Source organism: Octodon degus, unplaced genomic scaffold (assembly GCF_000260255.1).
Source record: "Octodon degus isolate 3935 unplaced genomic scaffold, OctDeg1.0 scaffold00328, whole genome shotgun sequence".
Classification (NCBI taxonomy): Eukaryota; Metazoa; Chordata; class Mammalia; order Rodentia; family Octodontidae; genus Octodon; species Octodon degus.
The window spans coordinates 447,254-473,825 of NW_004524904.1; the positions used below are offsets into that span (position 1 = coordinate 447,254).

Genomic DNA, 26,572 nt, shown 5'->3' on the forward strand with positions numbered 1-26,572 from the left:
TTTTCCTGTGTTATCGTCTTTGAGTTTTATAGCTTGGTGTACTATGTTTAGGTCTAGTTTTCCTTTATATAAACCTTTTAGCTAAAGAATAATATTCAAACATAAAATCAGAAAATCATAAACATATCACTTGATGAGCTATCACGAAGCGGGTAGGCCCATGATTATCACTTGAGTTGAAAAATGGAACTAGTGCCTCTGAACTGTCTTGTGCTCCTCCCTGTGGTTATTACCTTTCTTCCTCTTTTGGATTGTTAAGGAATAGTGTTACCTATATTTAACCAAGTGTAAATGAACTCAGACAACACATAGTACATTACATCTGGCCTTTTGTTCTTCATGTTACATTTCAGAGCTTAATTCATATAGCATGTTGCAGTATTTAATGTTTTTAGCACTGTATTGTACTCCATTAGATGATTACAGCATCACTTTTGTATACTGATGTTAGTAGGCATTGGAAACATCTCCCCGGGGCTGTTGAGAGCCATGCTGCTTGAGCGTTCGTGCACATTTGCTTTGCTGTGCAGGTACACACGATCCTGTTGGGTACTGATCAAGGGATAGGCTGTGTTACCATATTTCCAGTTTGTTCCTAACTGTCCCAGTTTATAACTCATTTTTCAGAATAATAATTAATTGTGATCCCTTTCATACTCAAAAGTGTCCGAATTTTGACACTAAAGAATATGCCATTTTGATGAATATAAGTTTGATATAGTCCAAGAAACCTTTCCCTGCCCCATAGGTACGAAGACAGTCTCTGCTGTCTTTTATTTAATTTTTATTTTTTCTATTTTCACCATTTATATAGAGTACAGGGCAATGTTACAGATTCAGTCATTAATAAATCTCATGACTGACAGTATGTATGACCTGGAAGTAAGTGGCTTTCCAGTTCGGGGGTAGGAGAGAGAATGGGTAGATCCAAGATCATCTCCCACCTTACTCAGTAAGCTACCAAAGGGTTTTGGCTTCAGCTTACTGAGGGCAAGAAGGGCTGCCAGTTCCTGGGTATCTGTGTATTCCACAATCTTCATTACAGCAAATCAGAATCTCCAATTTTTCAAATGAATTCTGGCAGGAGAAGATAAATCCAGATTGACTTTTTAGCTGGAAGACTACTATAAGTATCTCTATGAATTGGCAAAATCTTCAGAGTGCCTGGTGGAGCAAGGAGCCTTTCATGTGCTCCCAGTTGTTATACAGTGCATACAGGCTGGTAAGGGTCAGGCCTGCTAGACCCCCCTGTGTGACAACTCGAAGCCCACATGTACATTTATATAACATGCCCATCATGGTTCCAGCTGCCACTATGTTCAGGTCATCTCCTGCACCTCATGTTTTCTCAATGATGACACCAAATGCAGTATAGAGCAAAGCTGGAGAACCTAGAGTACTGGCCCACGGTGCCCTTGCCTAGTCACCATATTCAAAATCTGTGCATTTCTTCGTTTGGTCCAGGCCATGTTCTGGGTTTCCTTCAACGCTAGCCGAAGGCTATTCATTGCCCCAAATGCAACCCCAGTCATGCAACATCGTCCAATAGTAAAGAAGGCCAGTTCAAACCTGTCCTGGGTTTTATTAGCTCCAGTTGGTAAAATAAACTCATCAGTATCCTGCACAACATATCCTGGATCCACATTTAAATAAGGAGACAAAGGGTTCATACTAGTTAGTGGGACTCCGGCCAAATCTACATGCAGGTAACCAGCTCCACCTGCTCCAAAAAAGCCAGTCAAGCCCCCTGCACTCTGTCACCCCCCATGGTTTTGTTTCTATTGCTCCCACTGCCCTCCATGGTGTCACAGCAACTCTTGTCCGTCTCCCACTGCCACCTCAGGACGAGGTACAGAACTCAGCCGTTGCTCCCAGGCAGCAGAGGGGAGACCTGCGTTACTTCTGCCTCCTTCACACTCTGTTATCTTTTAGAAGTAGTATTGTTTTATCTTCTATGTTTATTCTTTTATAGTAACCCAAATAGAACAACCATCCTCATTTACCCCTTTTTCTATTCCTTCTTGATTTCTCAACACTCATATTTCTTTCTGGTATCATTTCCTAAAAGCTGAAATGATTACTGTAGCATTTCTTGTACTGTAGGTCTGTGGACAGTGCATTATATTGATTTTTCTTTGTGTGGAAGTTTAAAGTTGTCAATCATCTGTTTTCTGGCTGTGCAGTCCCTCATGGAAGTTTAGCGGTCCTTTGAATCATCATCTTACTGTAAGTGTAGCTTTGGCTTTTAGATGTTAATTATAATGTGCTTGGATGGATTTTCCTTGTATTTATTTTGCTAGTGATTTTCTGGCTTCCTAAACTGGTAAGTTCATACCTTCCTAGAAATTTGGAAATGTTCAATCTGTGTCTCCCATTCTTTTCTTGTTCCCTTCAAGGACTCCAGAGACCGATATGTTAGACCTTTGGGTATTGTTCACCAAAGCTCAGGTCTCTACTTAGCTTTTTCTCATTTCCTCTCCTCTTCAGCTTGAGCAGTTTCTCTTGTTCTGCCTGTGTTCATGATCCTTTTCCTCTGTCAACTCTAGTTTGTTGTTAATCCCTTCCAGGGAATATTTGCTTCCAATATTGTGTGTATACTTGTATTTAATGTATGCTACTGTTTCTTTTCTGCACTTTTTCTAGATTCTGAATTTTTCCTTCTCTTGGTTTCATTGGTTTAAATATTTTATTTCCCCCTCTATTAGCTTAATTATATTGGTTATATTCTTTATTTAAAATTAAATTTTCTTTTATTTTGAAAAGGAGAACATAAAACCAAGAGGAGAACATAATGCTGGCCCCACCCCCACCACTGAGACAGCAACTGAGACTGGGCATGGTGGCACTCACCTGTAATCCCAGTGCTGGGGAGGCTGAAAATAGGAGGATCACTATGAGTCCAATTTGTGTAGTGAGACCCTGTAGACCCTGTCGTAAATACATAAAACAAAAAAGGAAAGAAAAAGAGAGAAAAGAAAAAAAGAAAAGAAATTACAGTTACTATTAGCTGAATGTATGCCCCACTCTCAGACAATAAAAGGACCTTAGGATACTTCAGTTCAAATTATACTCTTCCTGCTTTTATGTTCTCCTTGTCATGCATTTTAATTCTATGTATTTTTTCCATAATTTTATTGAGAGACAAATAGGAATGAGATAGTTTCAAATCAAATTGGTGGGACAGCTTCAATAATTAACACATTGCATACATTCTTCCTAGTGGTTAATTGCTGTATAAGATGCGGACATGATATCCTATTTACAAACACTATTAGAACAAATCCCTCTATTCATTAAGAGAATGTAACTATATATCTATCCTAACCATTTTGAACACAGATACAAAATGGACATTCATCTGTATCCCCCCTTTTTTTTTTGTTAAGTTCCGTCATTTGAATATTATAGGTGTGTTAACTCAGCAAAATATTCTAAAAGAGTTCAGTGTTGAAAAATAAAAAAATAAAAATAAAAATAAATAAATAAATAAATAAAAGAGTTCAGTAGTCCATAATAGTATTCCGCTTGACTAGCAATGTCAGAAATTGTTGACCTGAATCCCCTACAGCTCAACTTAACAGCACGGCCTTACTTCTTATATTTCCTTTTTATACTTTTCTGCTGGTTGGTTAAAACCAAGATAAAGCAGGACCTATGCAACAAGAGTTGTAGCTTTTGGGTCTGATAAGGTCAGTGAAATCCCCTCGGGATTTATCCTGAGATCCTGTACCTCAGATTGTACATCCTTTGTCAGTGTCAGCCGTGTGGATGAGTCATGGCCATTGCTTGGCCAATGTGCTCTCTGTGAAAGCCTGGGAGAATGTTTTCTCTCCATGTGACACTCTTTAGGCACACTTTACATCATTGATCACTTTCCTCTTTGGCCCCATAATCTCCTTGATCAGAAAATTTGGGACACTACTGAGCTACATGACAATACACTACAAGTTCTCATATGTCCTGAGTCTTAATTGACCTTAGAAGACTAGGACCAAAATGTTGGAGCCCTCCTTTTTCTCTAATTTTGGTATGCAAACTTAGGTTGTTAACCTTCCAGAAGAGAAGCTTATTGTTATTACCATACAACCTAGGCTGTTAAGCTTAACCTCACTATCTGTCTGAATATCAAACATCTTAGGCACAACATGGAACAAGTATTTTTCATCAAGTATTGATATGTTGAACTTTAAGTCCCTACAGAATATGATGGAAAAACATTTAAAAAATTAAAATATATTTTTAAAATAGGCATAAAGAATTATGTAATTCTTGTGTTTACACATAAGTCCAGAAATCTAACCATATACCACCTTATAGCAGGATAGTCCCGCAACATTCCTTTTCCTATCTCCTGCCTTCATTCACTACCCCCTTTCTTTTTGAACAGTCATCTACCCAAGAGACAGCACAGCAGCAACCGGCATGTCATGACAAGCAGCCCGTATTCAGAAGACCAGAATGACAGGCACTCCAAGCATGAAACTAATATTATAAATTGCCATCTTCAGTGCAGTTGCTTAGTTCACAGGTGTCAGTATATATACTTAGTCAGGGTGAGAATCTTTCCAGTTAACTGCTAGATTAAAAAATCTTCTGAAAATTCTCAGTATCATTGCCTTACCCATCTTCTGCATATAACTGTATGGCTTGACATTGTCATGTTTCCTAGCTCTTCTCCTTTCCTCTCTTGATTAGTTAGTCCTCGAGGTCCTGCTTTCCTTTTGTTTGTATTATACCTTTCTATTTGTATTTCTTCTTTTGAGTTCTTATACTAGGGAAACTATACAATATTTACACATTTGTGTCTGGTTTGTTTCACTTATGAGTACATCTTCAAGTGGCATCCACTTCAATATAAAGGCTTCGAGTTTATCATTTTTTATAGCTAATACTCCATTATATAAAAATACCACATCTTTTTCATCCATTTCTCAGGTGATGGGCATCTTGGTTGTTTCCAAGATTTGGCTATTGCAAATTATGCTGCTATAAACATAGGCACACATATATCACTATGATTTGGTGTTTTCAGATCCTCCTGGAGCATTCTAAGTACAGGAATAGCTGGTTTAAATGGGATTTCCAGTCCAAGTTTTCTAAGGGGTCTCCACACTGATTTCCATAATGGTTTCCATAATGGTCTCTCTACATTCCCACCAGCAGTGGAGAAGGGTTCCTTTTTCCCCACAGCCTCTCTAACATTTGTTGTTGGGTGATTTCTTTATGATAGCCATTCTTTCTGGGGTTAGATGATATCTCAGTGTTGTTTTAATTTGCATTTCACAGATGGCTAGTGATGTGGAGCATTTTTTCATATATTTATTCACTTCCTTAATTTCATCCACTGCGAAGGGTATGTCCATCTCGGATGACCATTTCTGGACTGGGTCTTTAAATTTTGGGGCCCTAGTGTTTTTTTAGTTCTTTGTAAATTCTAGAGAGCAGACCTTTGTCTGAGTACTTATTTGTCATGATTTTTTCCAAATTTGTGGGTTGGATTTTCACTTTGTTGGTAATTTCTTTTGACATGCAAAAACTTCTCAATAAGAGCAGGTCCCAGTTGTTAATTCTTTCAAGTGTTTCCCATACGATTTGATTTTTGTTCATGAACTCTTTGCCTACCCCTATGTCTTCAAGAGTTCCTCCTACTTTCTCTTCCAGGAGATTTAGTGTCTCTGTTTTAATATTTAGATATTGAATCCATTTTGACTTTAGCTTAGTGCATGGTGATAGACCTGGGTCAAGTTTTAGTTTTCAGCATGTAGAGAGCCAATTTTTCCAGCACCATTGGTTAAAGAGGCTATCTTTCTTCCAGTGAGTATATTTGGCCCCTTTGTCAAAGATAAGGTGGCTGAGTGTGTTCATAGGGGCTTCAGCATCTTCTAATCTCTTCCATTGATCCTCAGGTCTATTTCATTGCCAATACCATCCTGATTTTATCACAGTATCCTTGTAGTATAATTTCAAGTCAGGAGTTGTAATGCCTCCTGTCTTGTCTTTATTGCCCAGGATTGCCTTTGCTATTCTAGCTTTTTCTGGTTCCAAATAAATTTTAGAAATGATTTCTCTAGCTCTGTGAGGTATGTTGGTGGTAGTCTGATAGGGATAGCATTAAATCTGTACAGCAATTTTGGGAGTATGGCCATCTTCACAATGTTGGTTCTTCCTATCCAGGAGCATGGAATATCTTTCCATTTTCTGAAATCCTCTATAATCTCTTTTTTAAGAGTACTGTAATTTTCCTTGAGAAGATCTTTGATTTCTTTTGTTAGGTTAATTCCAATGTATTTCATTTTCCTCAGTGCTATTGTAAAACATACTGTTTCTATAATTTCCTTCTCTGTGTATTTGTTATCTGTGTAGAGAAATGCTATTGACTTTTGGGTATTGACTTTGTATCCTGCTATGCTACTGAATTTCTGTATTAATTCTAATAGCTTCTTAGTGGAGTTTCTTTGGTCTTCTCAGTAAAGTATCATGTCATCTGCAAATAATGATAATTTAACTTCTTCTTTACCTATTCCTATTCCTTTTATTTCTTTTTCTTGTCTAATGGCTCTAGCTAATGATTCCAGAACTATATTGAATAGGAGTGGTGATAGAAGATATCCTTGTCTTGTACCTGATCTAAAGAGTAAAAGATTTCCATTTTTCTCCATTTAGAATTATGTTAGCCATTGGGTTTTCATAAATGGCTTTTACCAGATTGAAGTAGCGACCATCTATTCCAGTTTTCTGTGGGACTTTGAACATGAATGAGTGTTGGACTTTGTCAAAAGCCTTTTCTGCATCAATGGAGATGATCATGTGGTTTTTAATTTTCACTCTATTGATATAGTGTATTACATTGATAGATTTTCAAATATTGAAACATCCTTGCATCCCTGGGATAAATCCTACCTGGTCATGGTGTATGATCTTCTTGATGATTTGCTGTATTCTATTTGCTAGGATTTTATTGAGGATTTTGGCATCTATATTCATGAGGGAGACCGGCCTGTAGTTCTCTTTCTTAGTTGCGTCTTTCCCTGGTTTTGGTATCAGTATAATACTTGCCTCCAGGAATGATTTTGGGAGGATTGCTTCCTTTTCTATTTCATAGAAAAGTTTGAAGTGTATAGAGACTACATCTTCTGTAAATTTCTTGTAGAATTCAGTTGTGAATCCATCCAGGCCTGTACTTTTCTTTGTTGGTAGTTTTTTTATTACATCTCATATTTCATTGTCTGTTATTGGGCTTTGAGAGTGGTTATATCTTGTCAATTCAGCTTTGGTAATTTGTACCTTTCTAGGACACTTTTCATTTTTTCTGTGTCCTCTATTCTGTAAAAATTCTCAAAGTAGCTATTGATAATCTTCTGAGTTAATTCCATGTATTTTTAAATTATAGAAAATATTACCATTGTTTTCTACATTCAGTATTCATTTAAGTTTATTTGCAAATTGTCCTTTTCCCAAGGACCTTCATGACTTTTCATCTGTGAGCCTGTAGCTGAGATCACTTGCTTTCTAAGTAAAGATCTCCTTTTAATATTTGTTTAGGAATACTCTCTAAGTGACAAGCTCAGTTTGTTTGTCTGAAATTTTAAATTTTTTTATCTGTTGAGTATATTTTTAATAAATATAGAGTTCCGGGTTGGCCTTTATTTTATTTTGGCACCTTGAAAATGACATTTAGTTGTGTCATGCCTCCCATTATTTTTGTTAAGAAGTCAGCAGTCAGTCTTACTACAGTATAGCTCAGTTCATGATGTTTTTGGTCAAGAATTCATTCCACAGTTTCGGTTTCTGTGAACAGAATCATGGAAAGAATTAAGCTTGCAAAGTGAGGTTTTACTGCATTGCTCCTTCAGAATAACATGATCCTGTCCTTAGATATATTTAAGCGTCCTGGCTTGTGTTTTGCTTTCAGTGGTTTTCTATGATGCACTTAGGTACTGTTTCTTTGTGTTCCTTCTTCTGAGAGTTCATTGTGCTTCCTGACTTTATGGTTTGGTTTATTTCTTCAATATTGGAATATGACTTGCTGTTTCCTCTTCAAATATTATTTCTGCCCTTCTGACTGTAATTCCCCAAGGACTGAAATTGCATGTGTACAGTATCTTTTTTTCTGTGTCGTAAATGCCTCTTGTCTTTCTTCTTATATTGCTCATCTGTCACGGCTTGTGTCTAAATGTTCCCTTAAAGCTTCATGCAGTCACAGGTGGTGGCCCAGTGTAGTGTGTGACTGATCCATGGCACAAGGCTAGGATTAAGAGTGCTAGGATGAAGGATGGGAGGTTACTGAATCAGTCCTCTGACTGGCTTGCCATCGCCCTAATACCAGTAGCCTAGATAGAATATTAAAGGGGCAGAAAGAAGCTGCTAACGCCTCTTGTGTGCTTGTTTTTCTGTCTTCTGCCTGCCCTTAACTGTTTCTTCTCTGTGAAGCTACCCTGCCTTGGAGCCAGCCAATTATGGACTAAATCAGACAATGAGCTAAATAAACCTTTCCTCCTTGAACTTGTGGGTGGTGGGTATTTTACCTCAGCAGCAAGAAAAGTAACTAAGAATGCATCCTTTTGTTCCTGTGTATCTTTTTTGCTGACATCAATTCCCCTTCCTCAATTCTCATAATGTCTTTATAAGCCTACCCATTTAGTGATTGATTTTTTAAACTGTCATATATTAAATGCAGATGAACTTTTAATAGTTTTTAGGTATCTTTTTTTTTTACAAACATTTTATATCTTTTGTTAATTCTTTGATTATGTTAACCATAGTTAAAGTCTATGTATGGCGTCCCCTTATCTAAATCTTCTACTTAATTTTTTATTAATGGCTTTTGGTCAGTTTTTCATATGCATGTGTTTTAACTGAGTGTTGGGTATTGAATTTGAGCAATTTTAGAAAAATAATTTCATAGTCAAGATGATAACGTATTTCTCCAGATATCTTACTGTTGCTTGTACACATTTCACATGTCCCTCGCCTGGGATGAGCCACGGTCCCAGCTTTGTACTTCTGTCACTGTGAGGGGACTGGAGCTCTGCTCAGCCTCTTGGCTGCTGCTTTCAGAATAGCCAGTAGCCTTGAAGGAGACGTGCACACCACAGCCAGTCTTTGCAAGGCTTGAAGATATTCTATGATGTGCTTCTGGTTTTGGAGGAAAAGCATTTTGGCAGCTACCAGAAGGGAAGAGAGGGCAGGGTGGAAGAATCCCTGACCCAGCTTGCAGCAACTTCACATGTACCCCACTGCTTGCTCTGTCCTGAGCCTTTACCATCAGTAAAATGAGAAGTTGGACAAGAAGACCATTTGGGAACCTTCCAGTTCTCATTATTGCAAACCATCCTTTGCCATGAAGTTAGTGTCTGCAAGAGCCTCTTGTAATAAAGTCAGGATATAAAATGATGATTTTCTGTGATATTGGGGGAGAGGGGTGAAGTCAGCTAATCTAGAAGTTACCGTTTGTGTTTCCAGTGAGCAAGTCAGATGTTCTAAGATCACATTTTGCCACAGAGTAAAGAAAGAGCTTATGCTGTGAGGCCCCAATCTGCCAGATGAGGTAACAGAATGTTTGGCACCTGTTGCATTTCTTGCTCACCAAGGGTTCAGTAAGGATTTTCTAAATGGATGAATGAGAGACCATCATCCTAATATCTCTCATTTCTCTACTGCCTGCTGGTCCAGGGTACATCTCTGAGTAATCCAGATTCGACATCTGCTTTTCCAAGGGGCAAGTGTTGTGCCTTAGCTACTGATGGGGGAAAGGATTCCAGTTTGGCCTTATATTAAAAACCTTTTACCAAATACCAACGTTGGCAACTTTAGTTGTCCAGCAGCCTGCATTTTATGCCAAGGAGCAAAATAATCTTCCATTTACCAAGGGCTTTTTCAGCTTTTTAATGATGTATTCAATTAAACGCCCATTTATCAAATATCTGAGTGTTGACTGTAGCACACAGATCTGGGCAAGTGACGCAGGGATGCAACTTGTCATAGCTGATCCCTTATTGGTTCCCATTGCTGGCTCTTTTATTGATTGTGGTTAGATGGCTGTGCATCTGCTAAGGTTCTCCTGCTCTCCAATAGTTTGTGGTTATGGTGATTAAATTATTACGTGATGAATACCGTGGTAAATGTATTCACAAAAGGAAAGGAACAGCAATTCAGAGGCGCAGATGCACTGCGGTACTCGGTCTATTTCAGTACCCTGCAGGAAGGCCTGTGGGGCAAGCTAAGGAAGAACGCTGAGGGCCCTGTGTGTGCACCTTCACCAGTGGATAGCAGTGTAGAAGTCTTTTGAAGTTAACGAGCAGGAAGTAGAATCTAGTTGTTTTGATTCGCGTATTTAGATCGCCAGAGAAACTGTGCAGTTTTTGTAGCCTGTTTGTGTATTTATTTCTGAATTGTCTGTCCTTTTCCTGACCTATTTTTAACTGGGGTCTTGTCTTTTTCAATTGTTTTATTAGAACTTTAAAACATTCTAATAACTATACTGATACTATTGCTGTCATATTTTGTTAATATCTTTCTGAGATTATTTTGTATTTTAATATTTAGGGCACTTTTAATGTTTTTAATAGTAAAACTCTAGTTATCTCCGCCTTTAAGGTTTATGTTTTTGATGTTATTTTAGCAAAAGCCTGAAGGTTCCAAGTATTGATGTTTTTTCAGTATTTTCATGAATTTTTCCCATTAAAAATTTTAATCTATCTGGAAATATTTGGGGCAGATGTCATTATACATGAAGCTGACTTGATTGTTCTCCATGTCATCAATTATCTCACCATTATCGGTGAATTATCTTCTTCTTCCCCGTATGAAGGAAATGACACATTCATTATTTACTAAAGTCTTATGTATCATAATATGTCCTCTATGTATAAATTGGACAACCTAAGTTTCTGTTATTGTTTATTAATTTGTTTGCCAGAACCACACTGTTTGGATGTTTTATCTTTGAGAACATTGTTACATCTGGCAGAGTGAAATATCCATTGTTCTTCCTTCTAGTTGTTAGCATTCATTCTTCTAAAAGGATTTCAGAATCATCTCATAAGTTCAAAAGTTGTGCAAGGACATGCAGTAGACCTAGCAGACATTATAGTAAATGAAATAAGTTCGTTTGTCTGAACCCAGACAAATACTGCATGTTCTCACTTATGTGTGGAAGCTAAGATGTGGCATTCTAGAAATATTTGGAGGGGTGCTGGGGAGGGTGTGAGACGGAGAGAGGAGTGTAGCTAACAGCTGCTGGAGTGGTCGAATTGAAGGAGTGCCATCGAACATCCTGTAGTATAGATGCTTAACTGTGGCTGACAATCAATTGCATATTTCAAAATAGACAATAGAGTGTGTTGAATATTCCCAGCATAAAAAGATTATAAATGTTCAGGAGATGGATATGCCCATTAGCTGGATCTGATCATCATCACACATGCATTGTGTACATGTGTTGAAATATCACACTCCACCCCATGGGAGATGGATATGCCCATTAGCTGGATCTGATCATCATCACACATGCATTGTGTACATGTGTTGAAATATCACACTCCACCCCATGGATGTGTATAACCATGGGTCTGTTAAAACTTTAAAAGCAAAAAAAAAAAAAAAAAAAAAAAAAAAAAAAAAAAAAAACAACAACAAACAGTTCTGCCAGGATATTTACAGTATTAGCACACAGTTCGACTGAGGGAAGACATGGCATCTTTTCAGTGTTGGTTCCCCACCAGGAGAAAGCCTCATTCTGTTTTCTCTGTTTGCCTTGCTGGTACCCAGGTAGTCTGGGGAAGCAAAAGAATGTGTGAGGTTACAAGGTCCAGAGGTAGAGAGCCTGGGTTCAGCAGCAGATTGAGCTATTCTTTAGTTTGTGTGGCAGCAGGCAGGTGTTGCTTCCATTCTCACCTGGTGACGATACATTATGTGCAAAGGCCTGGCTACATGTTTTCTTCTGAGAATTTTTAAAGAAGGTTTTCCTCAGCATTGTGATACAGTCCTGAACAAAGCATATTGGACCAACCTACGTCACATGATTCTCCCTAACCAGTTCCTGGAGCAAGGTAATCAATCCTTAGCCATCTTGGTATATATTCCTGTGTCCCCAAGTAGATGGCAGGGAGCCTAGGACAAGGGAGGACAACATAAATATAGGGGAAGAGGTCTGTATAAGACATTTTAAATGCGCATTGATGACGCTTTCGAAATGGTCACATATTCACTCACTGATTGTGGCAAGTTAGGAAATAGATACTCTGAGCAAGGGACACAATCAGCATAGATATTGTGACAGCAACAGGTCAACCAGTCACAGTTTAGCTCTAAAATGCCCCCACCCATGTGTTGAAAGGTACCTGGACCACAGGGTCTGCATGGCTGTACTCTGCTGGGTTGGTGCTCCGATAGGCTCAGTAGCTGAGCGTACTGTTAGGCGGTGGGCCATGGTTAGAGGTGTCACCAAGGGGGACCTGAAGGGTGGATTCTCTTCCTGACTCTTCTTTTCTCTCTCTGCTCCGTGGGTTCCTGAGCAGCTTTCCTCCACCACGCCCTTCCGAGCCAGTGCTGGCCAGCAGCTGCAGGCCCAGGGCTGGAACCATAATTCAAAACAAACCTCTGCCTGAAGTTGTGGGTGCTTGGTCCTAGCAATGGGGAGGTGGCTAAGATAGCTTGTTTTCCTTTTCCTCTTATTTTCCTTCTTCCAGCTCTCTGGTGGGCTTCTCTGCTTAGCCTCAGTGCTCTGATGGTGGTCTCTTCTGAGTGAAGGCAGGGTTGGACTTGCCTCTTTTCCATGTAGGTGTTGTTCTCCCTGAACATCACACTAACTGCTTCTGGGTAGCCCAGAGGATCTCAGAGAAAGCATACCCAGCACTCCGCTTATCAGCTGCTGTAACCTACTTTACCTCTGATCCTCTTGGTTGCCCCCCACATCACTGCAGCTTGAATGTTGATTTTTCTCTGTACTTCCCTGCTTGTCTAACTCATCCCTTTCTTTCTGCTAAGCTGCCTGCTACTAGTGTGGATGTTGGTAATCTCTTCCCTACACCCTTGGTTCTCACACACCAGTGTCACTGTCACCTGAAGCAACACTCATTGCACATTGCTGGGTCTGCCACTAGAGCTTTTCATTCACCACATCTGGAGTGGGGCCTGAGGGTCTCCATCACTAAGGCCCAGGTGGTGCACACGCTGCAGGTCCCACACTTTGAGAAACACAACATGTGTTAGGACAGTGGCTCCTTTCTGATCTCTGCCCCAAACCCTGGCTCCTTTAGTTTGTCCATACATCTACCAGAAGTGGTCACCCAGCTGATCACAAACCCAGCAGCACTACACCTTCATCCACCTAGAGAAGCCCAGGTTTCTTAGCAGAGTGACCATCTGCCCCTCCTACAGTATTGTGGGAATGTTGGGGGGTGAGAGTTGCAGGTGAGTAGAGGGAAGGCCTCCTGCACTCAGGGGTCCCCACCTGCCTGAGGAAGGAGCCCTGTACTTTTGTTGAACATACTCTCTGCACCTGATGGACAAGTGAGGAGCTGGGCTTCCCCATGCGTGAGCAGGATCAAGGCCTGGAGCCGGCTCAGAGCTGTGCTCTCTCTGATGAAGGCATTTTAATGCCACAGGTAGAAAACAGCTGAGAAGCCATGCTCATCAGAATGAGCAAGGGGGAAAGCTTTGGATTGGGGACAAAAGGGAGCCACTGATATTCCTTTTTCTCATAGTGTTTGGACAGGATATCATGTCTGCATCTTGTACTATGAATAACTACTATGAAGACAACAATATTCAATGTATTACTTATTGAAACTGGCCTACTAATTTGTTTTGAAACTGTCTCATTGCTGTTTCTCAATAAAATTAATTTTTAAAAATAATAAAAAAATAAAAGCACGGGAGCCAGCCTGGTCTCCAGAGAGGTGTCAGTAGATCCAAATGTGACAGACTGAACTTGAACCATTTTCAGATGTACTTTTGTTGAACATGAAATGTTTTTTTGAGATGACACTTAACTTTTCCCTGTGTTTTAGAAGGTTTGTATATTTTTTCCACCGTGAACACATTTGTTGTGTCTCCCTTCAGACTAGCCAGGTATCACCCTGGGATCCTTCAGCGTGGAGCCCTGACCAGAAGCCATGTGCCCTCCTCCATCCAGTCCCTCCTCTTATATCTTAAAAGTGGTGAAGTGAGAGCACGGACATGGTGTCACTGGCCTCAGAGAGACAAGGTGGATGGGGCCCCTCTTCTGCACATATTAGCTCAAAGAGGACAGAGGCTGGGCCGGAATCCTCAGGGACCTTTGCAAGAGAAGCCTTGCTATGCTTCTAAAAATGTTCAAGTGTCAATTTTTGCTCAAGTTTTATACTTTTAAGATGTGAACAGTGCTTTTTTATGAATAACTATCAGAAATAACATTTTGACCAAGTAAAATGTTTTCTTTTTTAATTTTAATTTTAAAAAAATTTGTCTCTTTTTGAGACAGGGTTTCACTGTGTAGTTCAGGCTGGCTTTAAACTCACTTTGTAGCCCAGGCTGTCCCAGATCTTGGAGCAATCCTCCTACTTCAGCCTCCCAGTGCTGGGATTAGATCTATGGAACACCACGCCTGGATAAAATTTATTTTCAAAAGAAGCGGCATTTGCCTTTTGTGGATGATGCCACATGGGTAACTTTTTAATGGGATTCATTTCAGTAAGATTAGGTTTTCAGAGGGAGTCAGGGTCCAACACACACTTGCTGTCCTTGAGGATTGTGTGACCCATGGGCACTGTGACCAAAGGTCACTGTTCATCCCATTGTAAGATGGCCTTGTTACTTTCCTTGTTGTTAATATAAAAGCCCAGTAGCCACAAGTTATGGAAAGAAAGATTTATTTACTCATTTTTATTTTTTGGTGGTACCAGGGATCAAACTCAGTACCTTGTGCTTGCCAGACAAGCACTTATTCCACTGAGCTATCTCCCCAGTCCCAAGGAAAGGTTTATTTAGCTCACAGCTTATAGAGGCTTCAATTAATAGTTGGCTGGTTTCAAGGTATGGTGGCCCAGGGCCATTATGGAGGAGAAACAACCTATGGCAAACAGGACAGGCAGAAGACAGCAAGCAAGCAACAAACAACCCAGGAGGTTGTTTGTGTACCTTATATGTTATCTAGAGTAGAACATCATACACCCTTGATTCTAACATCACATGCTTGAGGTCCAGCCTCCTCTAAGAAGCCCTGCCACTGACTCCATGAAGCTTTAGGGAGACATCTAGACTCAGCTGTGAGGGCTGCTGGAGTCAGAAATGAGCGTGGTGGAATTCTTGGGGCACCGGATGTGGCTAAAAGTCCACTAGGGTGGCTCACAGGAGAACCCCAGCAGCGAACATCTTTCACTTTAAGGCAGCCCTGGTTTATCGTGGTAAAATTGAGGACAAGCAACATGGCTAATTGAAATCCACAGGAAATCTCTAAAACTCATTTTTAGCACATGGTTTGTTTCCTTGCCCATCAAAGTTATTTACCAGATCTGCTGATCACGGAGCAGAATTGACTGATTTGAAATCACCCTCCGCATCTTCCCCCTTATTTAATGTTCAGGAGGAAAGGGAAGTGTAAGCAGGTACATGGCAAATTGAACATTGAGGACCAGCAGTGAGTGCTCGGATTCTTCTACCCCTGGGTTACTGCCCCTGAATCATCAGAAGTGGCCTGTTTTGCCTGCTTCCTGTTCCACAATGTAATTTTGCATGCTTGGAGTCATTCAGCAGTGCCTATTAGCAATAGGGTCCCTAATCAAAGGAAGGAAGTCAGTTGAAAGATGTCACCTTTTTGCCATTGCCTTCACATCCCTCTGCTGTCCCAGTCAGACCCTGGGTTTGATCTTTGGATCTGAGTACCGTGCTATGTTTTCACACTCAGGCTAGTGATACTGGGATTGAGTTGTTATATTTACCCAAGCTTGTGTGAGGTGGAAAGCCTTTGGACAGGATCTCAGGTCAGAGTGCCCTTGGGCCTTTTCCCCTCTGCAGTGAACTTCCTGTGGAACCCTTGGCCTGTGCTTCTAGCGGAGTTGAGTTTAGGGCAGTGATGTTGGGCCTTTTAGAGGCCGAGTGCCCAAAGTACAACCTAAAACCCACTTAATTGCTGCAAAGTGCCGGCATTGCAATTAAACCTGAATATCTGATGTTTGGCTGCTGGGGTGACTTGGATTGTGTGCCCACCACAGCACATGTGCCACACAGGTTTGTCATGCACCACTGGTCAAGACCATGTTTTCCTTTCATTTCAATGCATTATAGACCGAAATGTTTTCTCATGGCTGCAGATGACATGATCATGCTGTATAAATAATTTCTCTCTCTCACCTAGTACTTACAGGGCCTTGGCTTCTTCAGGTTACACCCCCCACCCCCTGCCGCCATATTTTGTGTGGACCTGAGGGCCATCTGCAAGTCTTTTGTTCAAGTTTCCACTTCAGAGCTAACAAGAAGGTAGCCTCTCTCTTTCCTCCCGGTTTTCAAGTGGGGTGAGACACAGCCCCTCTCCTCCCCAAGCCCTGTAGGGCACTTCACCGGAAGAGCACCTTGTCCCTGCAGTGAGAGGACAGGGGAGGCATGGGGGCCAGAGTGAGGTATAGGTTTCAGGCTCATCCATGATGGGTGGACCTGGGTGGGCTGAGTTCCCTCCCTCATTGCCAGCCCTTACCTCTGGGTGAACCGGTGCCTCTTTGCTCCCAGCTCACGCTACCTCTCCAGCTTCCTCTTTCTCAGCCAGATGTTTCACAGCCTATGTCCATGTTTTCAAACCCTTCTGGTCTGTTTGTGCCCAGTCTGCAGGCCACTCTAGAGCACACCAAGGTCTGACATGGACAAGGCAAGGCCTTCCCAATGGGGAGGCCTGGGCTACGCCTTGGCCCCCAGCTTGGGGAAGCTGCTCACCCTTCTCTTGGGGAAGCTTGGAACCCTTTAGCCAGAAGAGGGGTCCTGCACTGGTGGGCTGGAGGCCCTTTTCAGAAGATGGTGTCCCTGGGAAGCATGTCTGCCCTCTTGTCTTACAGAGGCATGGCATAGTTGCTGGGTTTGAGCAAGGAACTAATAGGCTAACATTTTTTTCCCCCCAGAGGATTCTGAGGATTGAATCTAGAACCTTCACACTGGACAATACCCCTGACTTTTATTTGTTTGTTTTGTTATTTTGAGGCAGGGTCTCACTAAGTTGTTGAATTGTCTAGGTTGGGCTTACACTTGTGGTCTTCTTCCTGCCTCAGCTTCCCAGAGCTTTGGAATACCATAGCTTCAGCCCAGCTTTCAAGGATTTTATTTTACTAGGGTTCAGAGAAATTCTGTCTGTATTGTATATATGTTTAAATATAGCATCTTATTTTATCAAATAGAGGCTTTACTAGAAAACAATATATAGTCTTAACTGGTCAATTAATATTAATCCTGAAAGAGAAAATAGACTTTTCCAATAAAATTAAATATATTTTAAGGGTTTTTTTTTTCAATACTTAAATTATAGCGGCCAGCGAGATAGCTCAGTGATCTAAAGTACCTGCTTAGACAAACTGAGGCAGGCACAGAGGACTGCAGTCTGGTCCCCTGCACCATATGCCACTCCAGCCCTGGCTGAGCCAGCAAAAAATAAAAAAGATAAATTATAATTCAATAAACAATGACTCCTAGTTGGAGTATTCACTTCACTACTCCTTCAAAACTATACATTCATGATGCAGTTGATGCCCTGCTGTGTCACCTCCCCGCAGGATGCTATATGTACAGTTTGCCTTCATAACTCTGCCTCCTGTTGATTTTTAAAATGTTTGAGTGGAACATAGTATCACATTAAAATTTTGAGTTTTTCTTTTGGTTGATTACCAACAGCACCTCTTTTTATTTTTAATTGAACCCAGAGCCTTCATACTGTGCTGTATCCCAAGCCTTTTATATCATTATTTTGAGTCAGGGTCTTGCTAAATCACTGAATTTCCCAGGCTGGGTTCCAACTTGTGATCCTTCTACCTCAGCCTTCAGGGTCCTGGGATTACTAGCACCTCTTTGTACTTCTCTCTTGTAAATTTCATACTTTTTGTCTAACTTTCTCCTTGTTTTTTTTTTTTTGTATTGATATTTTAAGTTTTATTATTTTATGTGCTGGTTACTAAAATACATCTTTTCTATAGTTTAGATTGGCCTTCTCTGTAAGATCTTTTGTTTCTTGTATTAAACTATCATTTGATTTTTGTTTTAATGAATAGAAGTTATAAAGTCCAGTGGATTAATCTTATCTTTTGATGACCAGATATTTATATATTTATGTTTATGTGACAAAATATGCAGCCAAATTAATGCAACAGCAAGACATGAAACAGACTGTCACCGACTATATCTTGTGACTCTGACTCAACTTCCACTTGTATGTGTATAACCCAAAGTAGCCCGCACAAGAAGTTCTTTCTGACTTTGACTAGCAGATACTGTTTTGCAGCATGTTCACCCAATGTGAAATGCTCTTCCTCCAGCCCAGTTGCTGGTCTTCTGTCTTTGGCAGGCTTCTGGGTGCCTGTGGGTGTAGCAGAGTCCACGGGCCTCAGTGGCTTTCCCACAGGCGCACCCCTTGGGCACTGCCGAGTAGTGGGCGGGGCCGTGAGGGGCAGGACTGATGCGAGTCACGGACACGTTTGCTCCACAGAGAGTGGTGCTCTCAGTCCCTGATTTTATTTTTTTTTTTTTTTTTTTTTTTTTTTATGTGTGTGTGTGTGTGTGTGTGTGTGGCCAGCTCTGCCCACCAGGGGGCGGGGCTGGCTGGCATGTGGTGCTGGGGGATTGAACCGTGGTCCCTGTGCTTTGCTTAGCTTAGCTTGTTCTAAGTAGGTGCTTTAGACCACTGAGCCATCTCACCAGCCCCTCAGTCCCTGATTTTAAAAGGCTGATGCCTAGAGTGGGTCCCAGTGACAACAGCAGTGTGCTAGACGGCTGAGGCAGGCAGATCCCATCCTTGGAGATCCTCATTCTCTTGTTGCAGCGTCAGCTCCGGCACCGATGAAATTTGAAAGACCCCCAGGTATTTTTAAGGATGCCTAGATAGCGATGCTTGGAGCAGATACGGAAGTGGGGGGTGAGGGAGGTGTGAGCACCCAGTGCCCTGTTTGGCCCCGAAGGATCTGGGGTGCACACTTGCCAGGAGTTGAAGTGGGCCATGACCCAGGGGACAAGAGGCACTGGAGAGTGTGAGCATAGCTGCTGTCTGCAATGACACTGGTTCAGTGCCTGGGTTAGGCTGTGAGCTTGACAGGGGGCCGCCATTGGCTTCATTGCCACCCTTTCTGGCTGGACACAGGGCAGATGGGGCCCATTGCAAAGGAAAATGCCAAATGCAGCCTTAGAGCTCAGAAGAATACCAAACCATGCTGTCTGAGTGTGGAGAGTGGCCAGGGGATATCTTGAGGCAATTAAATGCTATTTTAAAACCAGAGGCAAAAGGGCAGCAGGCAGAGTGGATAAAAGGCATCTATATGTCTGTTCCCACGCCCATAAGGTCCCTTTTCAGAGTGAAAACATGATCTTCACCATAGCACCTGTCTCAAGGTGAACAGGTTCTTCCCAAGCCGCATGTGTATCCACATGCGTGTGAACCTCAGTGTCCCCATGTGTGAATACTTGGTACTGCAGATGGCAGGAGGAAACAATTGCTGAAGGAGGAGTTGCCGAAGTGGGGGAGTATTTGGGCTCTGAGCTGGAAGTTCAGAAGTGGCAATTCTGGAAACCCCAGCCCCACGAGAGACATGCGTACCTGCACACCCATGCACACCCACACACACTCATGCCTCCTTTTGGTGCTGCTGATAGGCCTATTGACACCACAAGGGCCTGAGCAGGGGTCACCAGGTACTGGAGTGTCTGTTTTTCAGAGTCAGGACAGTGTCCAGAAAGCCTTATCCAGAAGGTGTGTGGTCCTGTTAGAATCCCAGTGGTACCTCAGTTCATAGACTTCTTTCCAGGAATCTGGTCGCAAACAGTACTGGACAAGACCTGAATCAAAATTAGTGGTTAGGTTCAGTGTTAACCTTATGGGGAAATTTGACTCAGTTGTCGTCCAGTTTGGTTTATGACCACAGTTGTGGAAAGAATTAAGTTCTTGGACTGAGGTACTACAGTAATGCTCCAAATTCTGGAGCGCGGTGAAAGAGCAGGGCCTTGTGAATCAGAAAGGATGCTGTCTCCGACTCTGAAATCTCTATCATGTTGGGCAGCTTACCCAGTTTTACAGGCATTCCCTGAGCACCTTCCAGGACTAGAAATAAGACTGAAAAAGACAGAGGCGAGCTGGGTGTGATGGCACCTCCTGTGCTCTGGGAGGCTGAGTCAGGAGAATCACAAGTTTAAGCCCCATTCTGGGCAATTTAGTGACTTTAAAAAACTATATTTCAAAAAAAAAAAAAAATTAAAGAACCGAAGATGAGACTCAATGCAAAGACTGCAGGTTCCACCAGCATCTGTACTGATAAAGAAGAAAAAAAGCATCAGTGTCCTTAAGAAATCTCAATCTTAATAAGATTCCTGAAGTGGAAATTACCACGAGCCATGACAGTCACCTCTAGAGAACGTGGCACTGTGACAGGCGAGTTGACCAGCCTGTACCACCTTGCTTCCCCTCCTGCTTTTGTCTCTCTCCTCTGTGTGGCCTGGCCCTGCTGGGCCACCTCTTGGTGTTCCCTCTCTGTTGAAGACCTGGGCTCTTTGTTCCTGTGATATTTAATTTGCCTCCATCATAGCAATATATTTCCCCACTTGCTTTTCATTGTTGCCATCCATGCTGGTGGGAGTTTCTATGTTTGCTTTGTTTTTGCTAAATTTCTGTTCTGGTTTACTCTGAATGAGCTGTCAGAATAAACAAAAAATCCAATGTTAGATTCTCTCGTCACACATCTAACTAACCTTTTGCTCGGTACCCTGCAGTTAATGGCTGAAGGGAGCTCTCCCCAGCACCTCCAGGACTGACCCCAGCCCGCCCACTCCTCCCTCGCGTGCACTGAGCTGCAGCTTTTACACACACTTCTCTTCTCTCACAGGCATCTTTGCCCTCCATGTGCCCGGAGTGTCCTCCTGCCAACCTGGTCTCCACATCTTCTTATTCTTTCCATCCTGCCTCCCCTCGTGAAGCCTTCCTTGCTCTGCCCACTTCTCAAGCCAAAATTATCTCCTCTTTCTCGGTATCAAAGACTCAGAGAGAATGGCTTTCCAGATTCTATATCCATCTTCTATATCCACCTAAACTATCCAGTAAAAGTGGGTGTCAGGCATTTGCAGATCAATGCAGACTGAGGGAATGTGCCTCTCATAGACCTCTGGGTGAAAAGGTGTATCTCCAATCGTACAGCTAAGAATCTTTTTTGTTTTCAGCATGTGTTGCTGTCTTGAGATCAGCCATGGTGAAAGTATTTACACCAGGGAAATGAACAAGTGCTACAAAATAGGACTCCTCCCCGCCCCCGCCCTCAGGAAGCTAGCTTATCTGAGGGGGAACTGATGACCCTGCTGATGGGCATGTGTGTGTGGGGGGGTGTCTTATGGTCAAAACAGCACTGTCTGCTAGCAGTCCTTCCTCTTCAGCTTCTGGGGAAGCCTACGTGTGGTCAGAGTGGCTGGAAAGTATGTGGCTCCAGACATCGGTCCCATCCTCTCTCCTCCCCTGTGATGGAATTCTGTTGCCTATGTCCCCACCTCAGGGTTGTTCCTCTGTCCATGGCTGGCACAGTCACTTCCTGAGGCAGAACCAGGTACTTATGGTGGATCTGTGCATCTGTAGTTCTTCAAGTCCACTCTGAAGTAGAGTCTTGTCCTGGCCACACAGGTCTTGTGAGGAATTGAAGTGCAGGCAGAGGGGATCCTTTGTCAAAAACAGTGCCCGACACATTACTATTTGTGCGCCTACCTGGTGTTAGCATCCTCTGAAACAGCCCCAGAGCCAGCAAGGGCAGAGCAGGGGCTGGGGACCTACTGGGGCACTTGACCTCTTTTGGTTACAGAAGCCAAGGTCAGAGGACCTGGAGCACAGACCAAGAAGGAGAAAACAAGCCAAGAGATACAAAGCAAAGTATGGGTTAGGATAGCAGAGCAGGTGAATTGAGGCACCCACACCGGAGGTAGAAGCGCAGTGATGGCACTGGGAGGGGCACAGGATACAGGTGATGGACAGTGGAGATTGGAGGGGCTGGATGCTGGGAGAGCTCACAGCTTGGCTGCCTGCAGGGTTGGAGCAGGCCGAGGTGACCATGCAGGACATGGATGAGAACTGGTGGCTGTGGAGAACGCTGTCGGGTGTCTCTGCTCTTTAGGCAGGTGTTATGGTTTTTGCATAGTTGTACCCCCAAAGCCTCATGCAGTCTTCGGACGGCTTCTGGAGTTTGTGATTGATTATTGTGGGGGTGGATGCTATACCTGCCTGGGGCTGGTAATTTGCGTTTCAATGTAAGGAGGGAAGAGAAGCCAGCTGCCTGAACTACTGCTCCTCCTTTCACACTCATGCTCTTTGCCGCCACCATGAAAAGGTGCTTTCTGTTTTGTGCCACTCTGCCTTGGAGCCAGCTGAATATGGACTGAAACCTCCAGTAACTGTGAGCTAAAGAAACCTTTCCTTCCTTCATTTTGGCTGTTGGGTATTTGTCCCAACAATGAGAAAAGAGTAACTAGGACAGCAGGAAAATGGCGTCTCCTAGTTTGAGTGTGGCTTTAAAATGCCATACTGTCTGTTGGTGGCCTTCTCGCCTGTGTCCACCATGCATGGGAAGTTTCGGCTCGTGGAGATCTGCAGTCCTAGATACTGGGGTTGGGAGGTGAGGGGTGGAGAGTATCTGTTCTCACTGTGTCTTGTGCATAACGCTGTACTTACAGAGCGACACAGATAGCACCCTATTCGGGGCAAGTTCTTAGCTTTGGGACAGCTTGTGCCTGTCTTTTAGGAGTCTGGCCTCAGTCTCTTAGCCTTCCAGAGCAAGTCAGTTTTCATCTCACTCATGTTACATTTCTGTTGAGTTAGTATTTCTTCTGTTCATTTTCTCAGGGACAACTCCTTTAGGAAGCCAGTGTTGCTGTAGGCACCATGAGCAGGTGGCTTTGTTGGAGAGTCTCCCGGGAGCAGAGGACAGATGCCAAGGACAGCGATAGATGGCCACAGCTGCCAGTTACTCTCACCTGAATCAAGCTGGCTTTACTCTTTCATCATGAGAGATTTCTTTAACAAGGTTCTGAACACCAGCTCAGCCCTGGGAGCGCAGTTGGGTGGGCAGATGTGTCCTGTGCTATTGGTGCCATCGTTCTGGAGCCAGTACTTGCAACGACTGGTGTCAGCATGCTCACCTGCAGGACACGGATATGCTAGGGAAAGGAAGAACAGGAGAGGCGCACACACAATCAGCGAGGCTGAGCACATCAGGGAAACACTGAAGGAAGTGTCCCTAACTCACAGGCTCAAGACTCAGGCCAGACGACAAGACAAATTGTGGTCAGGGAGGCTGTCCTTCCCAGCGTGCAGGGCAGGAGCTGTAGGTAGAGATCTCTTGGAGTTTGTTGCTGGCAGGTTGTGAGGAGCCCAGGCCTCAGCCTCAGTTCTTCTTTCTAGCATGTCAGGGTCACCACATGGAAGTCAGTGGTGGATGGATGGTGGGCTGGGTGTGGGAGGTTCTCAACTGAGCTCCAGAGTTCAGTGCAGCGGGAGGAAAAAGAAGGAAGTTGTTTAGTGTCTTCCAAGATGTAATTGGTGGCTTGTTTTGTTTTGTTTGTTTGTTTTTAAAATGGCTAACTCCTGCTCTGGCCCTGAGTAATTCTGATGCTCATAGACCACAGGCTGAGCAGGGCCACGTCAGTGTGTCAGTACTGAACAAGTGTCCAAGTAGCAGTGCCCAGTGCGGCCTGGTGGGAGAAACAGAACCAGATCTGGAGAGATGAGGCTGAGACCCCCCACGGTCACTATTAGACATTCAGGTAAAACACTTAAAAATAAAGAGACACACTTGCTCTGCCTGTCGCCAAAGGCAGTTGGGTGGTGTAGGCCAGGGACCGCCCAGGAGCTCAGGCTCATGCCAGGAGCCACGTGCGGAGGTCAGCCTTTGGGACTCCTGGTGTGGTGTTCAGGAAGTGCATCGGACATGAGTAGCCTTTCATGGTAAACATAGGTGAGCATGAGCTGTTTGTGCCTTATACTAAGATACGAAGATAAGAAAAATAATCTAAATGGGAGTAGCTCTTAAGCGATTATGTGCTTTAACATCCAGCATTGAGAGCTACACATTTTTACTTCCTTCTGAGATTTTAGATTAGCAGCAGTGCCAGTGTATACCCAGTGCATCGTAGGTGCTTGATAAATAGTTATTGAACTGCATTATTTTCTCCCATAGAACAGTATATGCTTATTGGAAAAATCTGGGCTATCAAGTAAAAATAACCCAAGTTCTAACCACTTAGATCCTTCCAAATATTTCCAGGGCAAGTAATATATACTTTTTGTATATGCATATATATATATATATATATATATATGCGTGTGTGTGTGTGTGTGTGTATTCTTTTGTAAAATGAAGATACACTGTACCTGATATTTTGTAACTTGTCTCCAGGTCAGTAGATTGGGTCCTCCCATTTAGAGTCTGTAAGTGATATAGCGTCATGAGCTGTGTAGAGAGGGGTTGGCCAGTTTGTGTGCTTTGTGACTTGACATTTCTCACATGCTGTCCTCTATTTAGCAGGTGTCTTCTTCAGAGGTGCGCATCGGGCCCATGAGACTGACGCAGGACCCCATTCAGGTACGCCTCATCCTGCCTCAGTCGGGGCATGTGTCTGAGGGTGTGCTCCAACACACCTAGAACCGTCCGTGCCCTTCCATGCATAGTGCAGATATACATGTATTTGTAAATGTTTGCTTTCATTGACATCATATTTGGGAACTTACTTTTTTTTTTCCTCAAAGACTTAAAGATCGCTGCATGTTGAGTGCATGTCTAATCAGCGAACATGTGGTAGATTGTGAGGAAGAACGATTCTTCCACCAAAAAACTAGCCTATCCTACATCCTGCTGCAGCCACAAAAGGGGGAAGTAGTGTGGCTGGGCTGGGCTGCCGCCGGATGGGTTAGATTGCATGCATAGTTCCACTCCTGTGTCCCAGTGTTCTGTTTGCAGAGTGGAGATAATAGCACCTTTCTCAAAGTGCTCTGTGAGTAGCGCAGAACAGCACCAAGGGCCTGGCCATGGAAAGGGCTGTCAAGTTTTAGAAGCTGAGAACCATGAGAAGCTCCCTTTTCCTGTCCCATGTGACCCTAAGCCAGGCAGCTTCTTGGGTTCTGTAACCCACAGGTTACCAGGCTCCCAGGACAGAAGACTCAGCTACCTGTAGGATGAGCTCATCCTAACAGTGACAGCAGCTGTATCTTCCTGGCCCGTGTCCAGCTTTCTGGGCCCTCATCAGTAAAACAGGTACCAAAGGGCTTTGTAGGAGTTGAAATCATTTTACAGTGCTCATCAGCATGTAAATCAGCTCGTTATCCTAAATAAGGGGGCCTTATCCTTGTAACAGCTGTATTTTGCTAGTACCTTAGAAGCCTGCCCTATGCTTGGATACATGAAATGCTTACAAGATGAGGACAAAGCAGCCAGTGTATAGGTGACAGTGAAAGACAAGCCAAGGACATGCACTGTTGGAGTTATGAGCAAAAGGCAAAAGAAGACAGTGCTTTATAGATACTTGGAAAGGAAAAGCAAATCTAAGAAAAAGAAAAAAGAGAAGAGATTTAGTTTGGCAAAATTCATGAAGGCAAGTTTATCTTTTTCTGAGAGAGATAGAGAGACAGAGGCAGAGAAAAATAAACATGAACCACAACTATTTGTGTAGAACACAAACCAGTGGAAACTTCCAGTAATCATCCTGAGGGCACGTACTTTGTGTGACAGTTTTGAATAAGGGAGCTGATATCAGAAATGTATTTCCACAGCAATTTCCAGACTACTTCTTGGAGGGGGTGACGAGTGTAGTTTTAGATTAATCTTGCTTTTATTTTGCCTTATGCTGCACTGGTAGTGAGTGTTCGTGACAAGGAGGTCTCATGCTTTTAAAGATGTAATTTGCCAAGTTGTTAGGTATTCCAAATATTCATGAAGGTACACGTGTGCACTCATATCCACTTCTATCATATATTAGCATTATGCCCTATTTATTTTAGATAACTTTTTTTAACAAACAAAATAATACAGATACTGCTTAAGCCCTTTATTTCTTTTGCCTCCTTCCTTTCTTTTCTAAAATTAGTCCCTATGATACATATTTGGATACTTACTTGTAAATTATCAGTGGGAGCAGAAAGAAACCACGAAGACCAGATTAATATAGCCAAAGGACTCACTGAGTCCCAAGCCACCTAACCCTCTCACGTTTATTGAGGGCTAAAAACAGGATAAGGAACATGCATAATTAATTTGGTGTAAACAAACTACTATCTGTTTTGTCTTCTGCATTCACCAAACTCTAAGTTCATGAAACACTTATCAGATCCAAAAGCTGCAACTTTTGTTGCATAGGTCTTGCTTTATCTTGGTCTTAACCATCCAGCAGAAAA

General features: G+C 42.7%; 1 protein-coding gene and 1 pseudogene across 6 annotated transcripts in view; one reads left to right on the forward strand and one right to left on the reverse strand.

Moving 5' to 3' along the window:
- Nucleotides 1–26,572, forward strand: part of Pde8b (phosphodiesterase 8B) — a 263,896-nt gene that overhangs the window by 120,574 nt on the left and 116,750 nt on the right. For 3 of the 6 annotated variants that reach the window (XM_023708079.1, XM_023708077.1, XM_023708081.1), the window contains exon 2: nucleotides 24,711–24,767. In XM_023708079.1, coding sequence (XP_023563847.1) covers nucleotides 24,711–24,767 — 57 coding nt within the window. Of the gene's footprint in view, nucleotides 1–24,707; nucleotides 24,768–26,572 lie in introns of all 6 variants that reach the window. The other 3 variants (XM_023708078.1, XM_004647794.2, XM_023708080.1) reach the window with 1 other exon arrangement.
- On the reverse strand, nucleotides 1,156–5,363 carry LOC105741198 (annotated as a pseudogene).